The 15,713-nt window shown below is 38.5% G+C and overlaps 1 protein-coding gene across 1 annotated transcript; it reads left to right on the plus strand.

Moving 5' to 3' along the window:
- The first annotated feature begins 11,926 nt into the window (after nt 1-11,926).
- On the plus strand, nt 11,927-15,461 carry LOC111894075 (ACT domain-containing protein ACR10). Its single transcript, XM_023890150.2, has 6 exons — nt 11,927-12,364; nt 12,869-13,087; nt 13,172-13,277; nt 13,367-13,706; nt 14,524-14,808; nt 14,886-15,461. The coding sequence occupies exons 1-6, from the start codon at nt 12,211-12,213 to the stop codon at nt 15,021-15,023; spliced, it is 1,242 nt and encodes a 413-aa protein (XP_023745918.1). The 5' UTR covers nt 11,927-12,210; the 3' UTR covers nt 15,024-15,461.
- Nucleotides 15,462-15,713: the final 252 nt, after the last annotated feature.

Raw genomic sequence — 15,713 nt, forward strand, 5'->3', positions numbered from 1 at the left:
TTCTAGAAGCTTCCACACAACACCACCCAATTCAGTACACGTGTCAACAGCAGGGAGGGCTGACCAGGCCAGGGTGTGGCATGCCTCTGGTCTGTGTGCGGTGCACCTCCCAAAGATCCATCCTATAAATATCGTTTCAAGCCTCATTCTTTCTCCACACCTCTCCTAAATTTATCTCTTAAGTTTCTACTCCCTTAGCCCGAAAAATCTTAGTATTTAGAGTATTTTGGCGAAGCTCTGGAATCCCTAAGTACCCAAATTAGTAGCTATCAGGTCTGGATTCTGCCGGTACAATTTCCAGATTTTTTTTTCAGGAAAATTTATGTAAGTTAAGCTACACTTATATTGCTTGCAGTGTAACTTATATTTATATTCATAGTCATTATTATGAATTTGTAAATAAGATTTGTCAGTCATTCCAAGTCATACTTACTGATTGATTTACTTATGGGGTTGATGTTTAGGCTAGATTTAGTGATGTGTTTAAAGTGGGATTACAAACAGTATACTATGTATACCTAACAAATCCTACCTCCGATATGATCTTACTCGGTTGCTCCTTACTTGATAGATGTTGATGTAGGCATTGGGATTGTTGAGAAATCTAGGCTATCATTAGTCATATTAAATAATAAACTAAGAATTAGTGATAATTGAACCTAGGTCACGTTAAAGGGAAGACTAAGTGCTGAAGTGAAGCGCTGCCCAACTTTCCAATCGTCCACTTTAACAAGTAAGTGCAAAGTTACTTTCACCTTACACATAGATATAAAGTAACTAGATTATTAAATACTATGTGTGCCTATTATCTATATTACTTGATATCTGTTTTGGGTGAATTATATGATTTTACTTGATTTAATCATATATGTAATTTCATATATTTATATAACATATATTGGGTAGTGCTGGATGATGAAAATGATGAGATGATGATGAGATGACTTGACTATTGATGAATCAGTCGTCTAGCAAAGTATAGATGACGACCATAAATTATTCTACAGAGTCTAGTGGAAACGCTAGCAGGCTTGCAACATGTAGGTGTTAATGAAACTATCTGTTCATTTGATGTACTCTATTGTCACACCACCGAACCAGACGGCGGAAACGTCCGAGGGCTATTGTGACTCAATTGAATACCATCACAATGAATATACATGAATCATAACATCATTCATCACCATGCATTGAAATATTACAACCGGTATTGTTTACATTCAGTACATTGTTTCAAAACATTACAATTCCAAAACATAAACCGTTCGATATTATTTAAACAAACATCATGACATAACTAGACACATTTTTCTTCGATTTACCTGTTACCTGAGAATACAAGTATTTTGGAAAACGTCAACATATGAAATGTTGGTGAGTTCATAAGTAAGGTTTGAAAGGAAATGATTTGTATAGTTTTGAAAACCTCAGAAAATCCGATATTTTCTAAAAAAAATGTTGTATATGAGAAAACGTGTGAAGATCCGTAAGTATGCTTGTTGATTATTATAAACGTGAATAAATGTTAGACTTTGTATGTATATAACATAATCAAGAGTGTTGAATTTCCCAGGGAAAACCCGATGTTTTCCCAATACATCAAATTACGTGGCTTAGTTAGTATTATTCCGATACGACGTTGTTTTCTATAATTCCAGGTGACATTGGATTAATTATGGGTTGTGAGTCGTTATAATCACGCATTAATGAAATGACTAATTTACAACTATACAAACGATCCCTTAGGCGTGGTCCGTACTACTCACTTAATCCAACCACCCTGACTTCTCATAGCCCCACAACCGAGGAGAAAAGAGGGTGCGAAGCCCCCGTTATTTCCATAAGTCATTCAAGGCTATCGTGAATGCGAAAGGCACTTGGCCCGACTCGCATTTGACTTCTAGACTTTGCTAGCAGTACCAAAGGACCCTTGGGGACCAACAGCACAATAACGCTATTGAAAGTCCTTTTACACGGAATTAGGTCATATAAGACCCAATAACATGTAAGCGCGTTCCCTTCGGGCCTAAAGATCATGTCATTGGGCTAGCTAGGCCCAACAAACACGATTTGAAACTTTCGAGCCCAAAGATGGTGTATTGACTTCTCGTAAACTTCTGCGTGTGTATTGAAGTGTCATTGTTTATTGATTTTTGATTCGTTATTGATTCGAGACCGAATCAATTCGTTTGGTAACGATTTTTGGTGTTGAAGGTGTATTTATTATTACGTTTCGCCGGTAGACGTAGTACTCATATTTTTTTATTTTAAGGGATCCATTGTTTTAAGAATGTGAGTTTATCTTCTTAAGCCCTTCCTCGGATAAAATTTACACTTTTAACCCTTTGAGTATAAAAGAATTTCCGGTTTAGTCCTTAAACTATTTTTCTTGACACTTTAGTATCAAAACTTATTGGAAAGACATTTTTAGCACAAATTTACTTGATAAACACCTTAAGTCCTTCAAAAATGAAATTTTTTCGGTTGAAACCTCCATTTTTGCAACTTTTACAATTTTGACCCAAAATGGAAAATTTTTGCATCTTTGGTCCCTTTTTAATTGGAAAAGCATTTTTGACCCTTGAAATAGATTTGGTATGCTAGTAATCCCCTGTTTTACAGAAATGTGCAGTTTCAGCCCCTACGAATCAAAAATTTCGCAATTTGGGGCTTTATTGGGCCGAAAAGCCCATTTTGGCCCATTATGTTTAAATTTCACATTTTTAACCCTTCAAAAGTGTTAATATTAAAAAAATACATATCAGAAACTTTTTAGTCTCATCTCAACCTTCAGAATCTATATTTTGTCGTTTTGGGCCCCTTAGTTTTGTATTTTAGCATTTTGAGCCCAAAAATGGGTTTTAAGTCCAAAAATGTTCATATTAACCAACTTGGTTGTTTTTCTAGACTTGATTAGTGTGAAATGGTATAAGTTATACTTATTTCATTCATCATATTGTAGATCTCGGTTTTTAGGTTCTTTTGGCTAGTATAAACATCACAATCACATAAGACCATACATATAAGCATAAAAATCACAAAAGGCATACATATACTCATAGATCTACACATTTGCTTGTATTCTCCCCCACAAAACTTATAAAAACCGAAAAAGAGGGGGTATGAAGCTTACCTTTGGGTGTGGTTTCGGTTTTGGAAGGAAAAATGAGAAGATTTCGACCTTCGCAACCTTCCTTGGAAGATTTCGAACTTGAATGCTTCTAAGGTGCTAGATCATAAGTTTTAATGAATTAAGAGATGATTTTTGAATGAAATGAAATAGCTAGCTTATGGATCTAAGCAATATCTTACCTTAGATGATGATTTTTATGGAAGAAATCCCTTGAACACCTCTTAGATCTCGAAATTATGGAGAAGAAATGAGAGAGAATTGTGAGTGAATTGTGTATGTGTGTGCTTGGATTCGGCCGAGAGCAAGAGAGAGAGGGAGGAGAAGAGAAGTGCTTGCATGGGAAGATGAGATTACATGGATGTTTGAAGTGCAAAAGCTTAGATATCCTCCATATAAAAATGAGGTGGCAAGCAAAGTCAACCCTTTTTCTTGGGTTTGTAGTTTGGGCCGAGAGATAGAGAAGATAGATGGAGATTTGGCCCTTTTATGTTTAAGTCCATAATATGGAGCCCAAGTTAATGGTTTTCGCCCCATTGGCCCTTTTTGAGTAATTCACGGCCCAAATAAATATAAATATGATTCTTATGGCCTATTAGGGCTAATAGGTTAGTTATGGCCCAATGAGGTCCATTAAGGTGTTTTAATTCATTCTAGGCCCAATATGGCCCAAAATGTTAAAATGAATGAAAGTGGGTCCAATTAGAGGCCATTTAAGAGTTCTAAGCCCAAGATGGTCAAATTGGAAGCTTATTGGTCCATTGGGCCCAATAGGGAAGTCCTAGTCCAAAATGGACTTAAACAAGAACTTCTAGGGTTTCCAATTGCTTATTGACTACTTGAAATGCTTGTATGAGGTGTTTGATTGAAATTCTGTTGTTATAGAGTATGCATCATACATGCTCTCATGTCTTTGATTCATAATTTGGCTTAAGTGTTGTAGTTACAAGGCACAAAAATTTCTAGTTGTGATATCATCCCCCCGTTAGAGGGAATTTCGTCCCGAAATTCTTTTGAAAGCTAGATTCGAGAATGCTAGAATAGATGAGGGTACTTTTGCTTCATTTGGTCTTCGCGTTCCCACGTGAATTCTGGCCCACGCTTCACGTTCCATCGTACTTTCACGATCGGGATGAGACTTTGTTTAGTACGCTTCACCTCCCTGTCCATGATTTCGACTGGTTCTTCAACGAACAGAAGATTCTCGTTGATTTCAATTTCGTCAAGGGGAATGACGAGTGTTTCATCTGATAGGCACTTCTTTAGATTGGAGACATGGAACACGGGGTGTACACTGTTTAGCTCCACGGGTAGTTGCAGTTTGTACGCCACTGGACCTATTCGAGCAACGATCTCGAAAGGTCCAATGTATCGTGGGTTTAGTTTTCCCCGTTTTCCGAAACGAATGACTCCTTTCCAAGGTGAGACTTTTAACAACACTCGATCCCCGACCTGAAACTCTAAGGGCTTTCGCCGTTTATCAGCGTAGCTCTTCTGTCGGTTGCGCGATGCTTGTAATCGAGCTCTGATTTGAACTATCTTTTCCGTGGTTTCACGAATGATCTCCGATCCCGTTAGCGCCTTGTCAGATGCTAGTGTCTTTGCTAGCTAGGTGTCACCCACCTCAGCCCAACACAATGGTGATCTACACTTACGTCCATATAGTGCTTCGAAAGGAGCGACTTTGATGCTCGAATGGTAACTGTTGTTATAAGAAAATTCAACTAAGGGTAAGTGGATGTCCCAAGACTTCCCAAAGTCTATCACACATGCGCGAAGCATGTCTTCGAGCGTCTGAATGGTTCGTTCGCTTTGACCGTCCGTTTGTGGGTGATAAGCGGTTCTCATGTCGAGATGGGTTCCGAGTGCTTTCTGAAGTGATTGCCAAAAACATGAAGTGAATCTATTGTCTCTATCTGAGATGATAGACACTGGTATTCCATGAAGTCTCACGATTTCTCGAATGTATAAACGTGCCAGTCTCTCCATCTTGTATGATTCTTTTATTGGCAGGAAATGGGCGGATTTCATCAGTCGGTCAACTATTACCCATATAGTGTCTAATCCGTCCGATGTCTTGGGTAGCTTGGTCACAAAATCCATAGAAATACCTTCCCACTTCCACTCGGGAATCACCGGTTGTTGTAATAATCCCGAGGGCTTCTGGTACTCCACCTTTACCTTGGCACAAGTAAGGCACTTACCGACATAGGTGGCAATTTCTGCCTTCATGTTAGGCCACCAATAGTGTTGTTTAATATCCAAATACATCTTGTCCGAGCCGGGATGGATGGAATATTGCGTCTTGTGGGCTTCCTTCATGACTACCTCCCTAAATCCTCCGAGTTTAGGGACCCAAATACGGTTCATGAAATGGTATACTCCGTCCTCTCTCACCTCTAGATTCTTTTCCATTCCGCGTAACGCTTCGCTTGCTCTGTTTTCCGTTTTCATGGCATCTGACTGGGCTACCCCGATCTGAGCGGTTAGGTGAGATTGGATGGTTATCGAGAGAGTTTTTGCACGACGATTAGAGTACTCCTTCTGGCTCAATGCATCAGCTACTACATTGGCCTTGCCCGGGTGATACTTGATTTCACACTCGTAATCATTTAATAACTCAACCCATCTTCGTTGCCTCATATTCAGCTCTTTCTGATTCAAGATGTGCTGGAGACTCTTGTGGTATGTGAAGATGGTGCACTTTGTACCATAAAGGTAATGCCTCCAAATCTTCAGAGCAAAGACCACGACTCCCAATTCTAGATCATGGGTTGTATAATTCACTTCGTGTGTCTTCAGTTGGCAGGATGCGTAAGCTATCACTCTTCCACGCTGCATGAGAACGCAAGCTAAACCCTGATTTGACGCGTCACAGTAGACCACGAAATCTTCCGTTCCCTCTGATAGAGATAGCACCGGGGCACTGCAGAGGGCTTGTTTCAGGGTTCGGAATGCAACTTCTTGTTTGTCCATCCATTTGAATGGTACGCCCTTTTGTGTAAGTGAGGTAAGTGGCTTAGCGATCTTAGAGAAGTTTTGAATGAACCTCCTATAGTAGCCCGCTAGGCCTAAGAATTGACGAATTTATGTGGGTGTTATCGGAACGGCCCATCCTTCAACGGTTTTGACCTTAGAGGGATCCACATAAATTCCATCTTGGCTAACAACATGGCCTAGGAAGTTCACGCTACGGAGCCAGAACTCCCACTTAGAGAGTTTTGCGTATAGCTTTTCCGTTCGCAGGGTTTCTAGGATTTGTCGGAGATGTTGGTCATGCTCTTCCTCGCTTCGGGAATAAACGAGAATGTCGTCAATGAAGACGATGACAAAGTTGTCGAGGAATAGTCAACAGATTCGGTTCATCAGATCCATAAATGCGGCAGGGGCATTTGTTAGACTGAAGGGCATTACGACAAATTCATAATGTCCGTAACGAGTTCGGAAAGCGGTTTTAGGAATATCCTCTTCCCGGACTTTGAGTTGATGGTATCCGGACCGTAGATCTATCTTAGAGAAGTAACTAGCTCCTTGGAGCTGGTCAAATAGATCGTCGATTCGTGGGAGTGGATAGCGATTTTTGACATTGAGTTTATTTAACTCCCTGTAATCGATGCACATTCTAAAAGATCCGTCCTTCTTTTTGACAAAGAGGACTGGAGCTCCCCATGGCGAGTAACTAGGTCAGATGAATCCCTTGCCCAGGAGTTCGCTGAGTTGGCTGGACAATTCCTGCATTTCAGCAAGAGCTAGCCGGTAGGGCGATTTAGCGAGAGGAGTTGCTTCTGGAATGAGGTCAATTCGGAACTCAACTTGTCTCTCTGGGGGTATTCCAGGAAGATCTTCAGGAAATACGTCTGGGAATTCACGTGCTACGGGAATGTCTTGAATGTTAACCTCTTCCTTGGTTTTATCCACTATGTGAGCCAGAAACGTCAAATCGTTCTTTCGTAGATGCTTCTGTGCCTGGATGCACGAGATTAGGCGAAGGTTCGTGCTAGGTTTGTCTTCGTAAATAACTAGGGTTTCGTGATTGGGAAGGTGAAGGCGAACGGCCTTCTCGTGACACATAATTTCAGCATGGTGGGGGCTTAACCAGTCCATGCCAATAATCACATCGAAACTCCTAATGGAAACAGGCATTAAGTCTATTCGAAATACGTGTTGATTTAAGGTTAGGGTACATCCGTTGTAGATTTCCCCAGTGGATTCGGTTTTCCCATTGGCCATTTCCACCGTAAAGGTTTCATTGAGCTTCTGGGGTTGTTGTTTTAATAAATGTTTAAACTTATTGCTCACAAAACTTCGCTCGGCTCCGGTGTCAAATAGGATGCATGCATAAGTGTGGTTTAGGGGAAACGTACCGGTAACAACAGCGGGATCCTAAATCGCCTCCACCTGACCCATGGTCAGCACCCTTCTTGTTCCTCCATTTCCGGGATTGTTGTTGTTAGGGCAATCTCGGCGGAAATGCCCAGTCCTCCCACACCCATAGCAGGTGTGGCTAGGCCCTGCATCGTTGCCGCCGGTGTTGATGTTGTTGTTGTTGCGGTTGTTGTTGTTGTTGTTTCCCTATTGTTGATTCTTAGGAGGGTAAGTCCTGCAATACCTTGCCGTGTGCCCCTTCCGATTGCAACTGGTGCACTGCAGCTCCTTGCACTCTCCATTGTGATGGAACCCGCACTTGTTGCACTTGGGAAGATTACCGGAATAAGGTCTAGGAGTAGGCCTGGCAATCGTGTCGTGTTCGGGTTGGCGTGTCATGGGTTGGCGGGTTGGCGGGTCAAAATATGTCAACCCAAACACGAACCATTTAAATATACAGGTCACGGGTTGGCGTGTCACGGGTTGGCGGGTTTGGAACATAAACCCATATATGACCCACGAACCCATTTATTTATATGGGTTCACAGGTTGGCGGGTTTGTGGGTTAGATTTGGCTTCCATTGTTATCAAAACCCTAAAACGAGTTGTAGCCTCCATTGTCAAATTTTCGAGCCTTGGAAGGAAGTTTGGTGTTCATTTTGTGCATTGTGAAGGAATTAGAAGATCTTGAAGTTTCTAGCTTGGAGAAGGAAGTCTTGGATCCAGAATCACTCCATTTCTTGCAGTCACTTTAAGATATCAAGTTCATACCTTGATTTGTAGATTATTAGATCTCCTCGTTTTGGGTTTTGTTGTGTTTTGGCCTCTTTTTGGGGATGATGATGGAGTGAAGTCATTTAAGGGGTTGTTCTTTCAGATCTGAGTTGGTTTTGGTACCCTTGAGCTTAAAGGTGCAAACTTTATGAGGATTTTGGTTTCATGCATGCATTAAGTCAATTATTAAGTCCATTCTAAGCTTAAGAGCTTCATTTAGATATGCATGAACGTAAATTTGGCAACTTTATGTGGTTTTCCAGCTCAAGGAAGACATATCTACGTTTTGGAGTCATGCCCTTATGGATTAAGTGCTTAATGTATTAAGATGTCGGTTTCTGGTGAACTCGACGAGTTTATGGATAAGCTCGACGAGTTGGCTCGGTTTGCCCCTACATTTTCAAATTGATAAAGGAACTCGACAACTTTGTTGGTCAGCTCGGCGAGTTGACATGGTTTTCCCTGATCTGTGCAGTTGATGGAAAAAACTCGACAAGTTGAAGGACAACTCGGCGAGCTGTGTCAACTTGGACCGTTGATTTTGACTTTCGATTTATGTCTTTGAACAAGTTTGTCCCAAGGGGTACTTGAGGTAATCTGAATTTTAATAAGGAAAATTATGGGCTTAGAATAATGACCAAATGGGGTGGGGCCCAATTTGGAAAATTAGGCCATTAGTGGGCCTTTGTGGATCTTTTGGTTTTGGGCCTCAGTTTTGGTTCATGTTGGGTCAGGGGTAAAATCGTCATTTTCCCCCAAGTAAGGATTATAGATTATAACATGTAACCTAATTGCTAATTGGGTGTGTTGTTGGTTTTGATAGCTCAGGAAGCTGGCAGGGCAACAACTAGGGTTTTCTTTCGGGGAGCTTTTGCATTAGAGGTGAATTTTCCTCACTATACTTGCGGGTAGAAGGCATCAATGCTGGCCCTTTGGATTGTTATCCCGATCTATCATATGATTGAGTATTATGGTGATCTGTTAGATCTGTATCCTAGTAGATAGGATGATGCTATGCTTAGTGATCTGTTAGATATGTTTGTTATCTTTTCTGGGTATATGTTTTCCAGTAGCATGTGTTGATGTAGTGTGGTTGGGTTGAGACGGTAGTGCTTTATGCTGCCAGTCAACAAACTCGGTAATGTTTATAGCAGTACATTATATGTATTCTTATCTGTTATGTATATGTCGACATGGTTTATGTGTGTGGTTGGGTTGAGGCGAACCTGCTCTGTGCTGAAGGCCAATATACCCAGGGGAGCCCGGATAGACTGAAGGCATGTGAGGTTGACCAGTCAGTAGGGGTGGCCAAAAATATCCGCATCCGAACATCCGATCCGAAAATTCGAAAATACCCGAAAAATCGGATATCCGAAAATTCGGATACCCAAAATTCGGATATCCAGTTTTTCGGATTCGGATACGGATATTAAAATGTGAAAATTTTAGATATTTCAGATATCTGAAATCCGAAATATATAATATAAAAATTTATTAAAAATAGTTTTAATGCATTGGGTTTTTTCATTTGAAATTCAAAAAGACAAATTATTAACATTTTTACTTGGTACGCAAAGTGAGGATGGTATAAATGTTACATTTTTTATGTTGATTTTAGTAATTTGAGTTTGATTTCTCAAGATCTTCAGGTATCATGAGGTAACTTGCATTTAACCGGACCAAATGAAGTCTTATTATACCTAACAAATGCACAGAAACGTTCTTGTTCTTGGAGGGTTTATTTTCTTTATTTAAAACTAATGAAATTTGGATATCCGGTTTAATATCCGAATCCATATTCGAAATTTCGGATATCCGAAATTTCGGATACGGATTCGGATATCAATAATCAACTATCCGAATTATCGGATATCCGGTTTTGAACACCCCTACCAGTCAGGCCGAAGGCCCGGAGAATGGTTTAGACAGGCTGAAGGCCCGGTGAGGCGGTCCAGACATGTTGAAGGTTCTGTGAGCGATTCAGACAGGATGAAGGCCCGGTGAGGCGGTCCAGACATTCTGAAGGCTCTGTATGCATGTTGTTATTTGTTTGGGTGTTGGTACTTTGGGGGAACTCACTAAGCTTCGTGATTATAGTTTGGTTTATGGTTTCAGGTACTCCAATGGATCATGTCAAGGTGAATGCATGACCGTACACATCCTCGCGTTTTCGACTTATGATTTCTGAGAAACTCTGATAATGTGAATATTTTGAAAACTATGTTGAAAGCGATTCTGATTTTTAAATAATTTTTTAGGAACATTGGTTTTTGTAAACACTTCTTTAGAAAAAAGGGTTGTTTTGAAAAGTTTAAATTTTATGAATTTTGTTGGATGTTACAATGTAAGATCACGAAAAGCCTCTCGAAGGGACATTGTCAATGTTAGGTCAACCAAATAAAAGCCTCTCTGAGGGAATCTAGTTCTACCAGGGTTATTTATGCTAGCATATGTTACGTGATAGAATATGAAGTATATGTGATTATTCTTGATGTTTATATTTATTATATGGATTGCATATGATCTGTATAATGAATAAGTGTTATGATTACTCACTAAGCCTTAGGCTTATAGATGTTACATTATGTCTTTAATTGCAGGTCCTTCAGGTTCGAAGAGCAAAGAACTGGCTTGATTGAGACATCTAGACATTCTTGGGGGAATGTCATCTACTCTATGTTTATCTTTTATGACTTTGTTTTCAATACATGAATTTAGCTTCCACTCTTGACGACGATTTATGTGTTACTATGTTTGATGATGTTATGGATGAACCCCTTTTTAGTATGTGTTATATTCTGATTTTTGAAATTTTTATTTTTGGATTTTGGGATATTACCCATTATCATGTAACTTTTGCCTTTGAGTTACACGGTCATGTAACACATAACACTCCCATGTTAATTGAGTTTTTACTCTTAATGCAATGAACTTTGTTTTATTGTTCCCAAACACTACCAAACTTCACCGATGAGTCTTGATAACCTAAAACATATTAATATAATTATTTCATCTTTTTTAATTAAATAATATTTTATTTTTTACTTAATGGTTGATACATTTAGACATCACAAGAGCTATTGGGAAGCTCATGTACATATCCACCCTTTTAAGTTAGTATTTATAGATATGTTGTTTATTTTTTTATTCCAACGTTCACAATTACCACATTGTCTCGTGTTAAACGAGACACAACCCTTTACACAATATATATGATGGGGTGTTCATGTGTTATAACGCACAACACATAAGCTTAATGTCTAATGCATTATAGATAAATCAGTATGCCTTATGGATCATAAACTAAAGATACTTGAAATTCTTATTTAGGTGTAGAACATAAGTTTGCTAAAGTAATACAACCTACCATTCAACCCACTCATAGTTTCTCTATTAAAACAATGACTTTTGACAAAATACAAACAAGATACCTTTGTTTAATCATAAAATCTTAATATAAACATTAATTTCAAAATTATATATTTTCTATTTCGATATTCTAAAGCATATAAAATGATTTTTGCATTTAAAAAATAATTTATTCATATAAAATACAATGAATAGGAAAAAAAAAAAGGAATATAATTGATTTCTCATTTAATAAATCACCTCCTTAAAATATATTAAGGTTGGTAGGTGGCTGCAACTCGGTAGTCAAAGACCGACAACGACTCAATTTTCAACCCTCCCATGGAAAATCCCTCATCGCGCCGATACTTTGAATTCTACTCTTTCTCTCTTTCTCTCTCTCTCTCACACACAAAAACACACTGAGTTGGACTCACCAAAACCTTAGTTGAGTTATCGCAATCATAACCATTTAGATATCGACCCAATTTTCAAACACATAATCATCCCCTCATTCCGCCACCATCACCACCACTTCCTTTCCTTTCTTCTTCTTCCCACAGAGCTTCCTCCTCCGACGAATTTCATAACAGATGGGTATTCTACACGAAGACGTTGTGATAATCAAGCAAACGGAGAAGGAAGATGAAGCTACTGTGATCACAATTAATTGTCCAGACAAGACTGGTCTCGGTTGTGATCTTTGCCGCATCATCCTCTTCTTTGGTTTGAGCATCGTTCGTGGAGGTATTCAGAAATTTTCCAACTTTTTTCTGCTGCTACTTGAATCGTTTGGTATTTATATTTTGGACGCTTTGATTGTTATTCGATTTCATTTAAAAGTTCCCAAAACTAAACAAACTTGATCGATGAGTTTTTTACAGACATTTGTTCAATTCTTACTCCATTCGTCATCGTCACACAAGTTTCAAGCTTCTAGCTTGATTTCGCCGTCGCCGGCGCTTTAAAACTCCGGATTGTTAAATTTCTGCTTGATAAATGATAACTACCAAAGTTTTTGATCTCTAGATCCGTTTTCACGTAAACCTTTTATTCGATTCCATTTTTGATTCCTTCAATTGGATATTCCTTTTGATCAATATTAAAATATATATCAGATTCCTTAGATCATCATTTCACGTCAATGATGATCATCATCACATCATGCATGATCAATGGTTCTAAAGAACATAACTTTGAATCAAATAAAACTCCTAATTTCTAGATTTCCGTGTTCGATGTGATAAACAGATGTATCAACCGACGGAAAATGGTGTTACATAGTGTTTTGGGTGGTCGGAAAACCAAGCACACGGTGGAGTTTATTGAAGAAGAGACTACTTGAAGCTTGCCCCTCTTGTTCTTCAGCGAACACTCTCATATACTATCCACCCGAATTGCTTCCACCAAAGCCTCCAGATGTCTTCCTCCTCAAGTTTTGCTGCCATGATCGTCAAGGACTCTTACATGGTACGTCATACTTGATTATCATGATTTGATCCTTCATGTTTGTCTTTTTGATTGTTATTTATATGGAATTCATATTTGAAACAGATGTGACACACGCTCTTTCTGAGCTTGAATTGATCATTCAAAGAGTCAAAGTATCCACCACTCCAGATGGAATGGTGATGGACTTGTTCTTCATCACTGATACCAGGTTTGTTTCATAATCTTTTTCCACTTTCAAGAAACTTATATTGAAAGAAATTACTCGATTTTGAGACTTATTACAAGTTGTGTTTTCAGGGGAGTTTTACATACGTCAAAGAGGAAACAAGATACGTATGATCATATAAAAGGTGTGGTAGGGGACAAGATGGTGAGCTGTGATATAGAAATGGTGGGACCCGAAATCACTGCGTGTTCTCAGGGCCCACCATTTCTTATTCCCCCTTCAATTACAGAAGATACCTTCAGCTTGGAGATGCTTGATCAGTGCCAACGTGGCTCCCAACATTCCAACAGTGTTTCAGTAAACATTGATAACTCTCTTAGCCCTGCGCATACGCTAATCCAAATTGTTTGTCGTGATCACAAAGGTCTTCTCTATGATATAATGAGAACTTTGAAAGATTACAACATCCAGGTGGGTAATCATTAATAACTTGTTATAAGATTAAAGGGTATTTTAGACATTTGAGTAATAATCGATCTTTAAGTGTTTTGGCTCGTGGGTCTCGAAGATTTCATCAAAATTTTTGTTGGTAATTGTAAAGATGTGATCTTTCATAAGATTGAAGGGTATTTTAGACATTGGACTAATAATCGATTTTTTGATGTTCTTTTTTTTCTGGTGGGTCCGAAAGATTTCATCCAAATTTTTGTTGGGAATTGTAAAGATGTGATCTTTTTGTGATAGATATTCATAAGATCGAAGGGTATTTTAGACATTTGAATAATAATTGATCTTTAAGTGTTTTGGCTAGTGGGTCTCAAAGATTTCATCCAAATTTTTGTTGGGAATTGTAAAGATATGATCTTTTTGTGACAGATTCTCATAAGATTAAAGGGTATTTTAGACATTTGACTAATAAACAATCTTTAGATGTTCTTTTCTCGTGGGTCTGAAAGATTTCATCCAAAATTTTGTCGGGAACTATAAAGATTTGTTTTCATTTTGTGAGAGATTGCATACAATCGATCGTCATAAGATTGAAGGGTATTTTAGATTTAATGTTTTTGCTCATGGGTCTGAAAGGTTTCTTCCAAAATCATGTTGGGAATTGTAAAGATGCGATATTTTCTTCACAAATTTCATATGCCCAATTGTCATAAGATTGAAGGGTATTTTAGACATTCAACTACTAACCAATCTTTAAATGTTTTTCTCTCATGGGTCGGAAAGATTTCATCCAAAAGTTTGATGGGATTTGTAAAAATGTAATCTTTTTCTTTTGTGACAGATTTCATATGGGCGATTTACAACAAAAGGGAACAAAGATTGTGAGATTGATTTATTTATAGTACAATCTGATGGAAAGAAAATAATAGACCCAAGCAAACAAAATGCATTATGTTCACGTATTCGAATGGAATTATTTCGGCCTCTTAGGGTGGCTTTGGTCAACCGTGGTCCTGATACCGAGCTTCTTGTTGCAAACCCCGTGGAGTTATGTGGGAAAGGGCGACCCCTTGTATTTTACGATATTACCCTTGCTCTCAAGATGCTCAATATCGACATTTTCTCGGTATTTCCTTTTCTACCCCTCGCATAATCCCATCGTGTAACAAGTTTTCTTAAATGGTTTTGGTAATTTTGTTGCAGGCTGAAATTAGTAGGCACATGATCGGGGGTAGGGAATGGGAAGTTTACCGTGTTTTGCTCGATGAAGAGGAGGGATCCTGTGTGCCAAGGACCAGGATTGAGGAAGCTGTTTGGAGTATGTTGATGGGTTGGGAATGATGATGATGATGATGATGATGTTGATGATGGTACAACTCTTTGAACTTGCAAGAGGTGCATAAGTAGGATGTAGTTTTTGTCATGACTTTTTCGGTAAGTTGACGAAAAGCGAATAGCTACAAGTAGGAGGGGTAAAAATGACATTTCACGGGTGTATAGTATATGAATCATGATGTAGTTTCAAAAAGGAGATGCCATAAGGGGTCTTGCAATGCTCACATAATAGCTTTTGTATATATATTAAGTTACAAGAGATAACGAATATGTTGAAGATGTGAAGCTACTTTGGATCATGCATGAGTTACAACAAGATAATGCATGAAGGTGGCACATGATAATGGAGAAAGGGGTTTGTAGATAATAAATATGGAATATGTATTTTTATGTTGATGTTTGTTGAAAAGATGCTTTTATCAACTTGTTATGTATGTTCTCACATGTCTCCTTTCTTGAAATCTTTTGTCATTTTCATTGAAGATTTTACAATTCACTACAAGCCCAATTATCAACAGGTAACGTGGTCCAACATTTTTCCTTTTTATTAATAAAATATTATACACGTTACTTTGACTTATAGAGAAATGGAATGGCCAAAAGGATTGTAAGTTTGAACTCCAATTATTATATGCTTTAAGTATAATGGTTCAATAAGAATATCCATTATCAAAACCACCATCAAGGTGACACAAT

The sequence above is a fragment of the Lactuca sativa genome, chromosome 6 (assembly GCF_002870075.4).
Source record: "Lactuca sativa cultivar Salinas chromosome 6, Lsat_Salinas_v11, whole genome shotgun sequence".
NCBI classification, from domain to species: domain Eukaryota; kingdom Viridiplantae; phylum Streptophyta; class Magnoliopsida; order Asterales; family Asteraceae; genus Lactuca; species Lactuca sativa.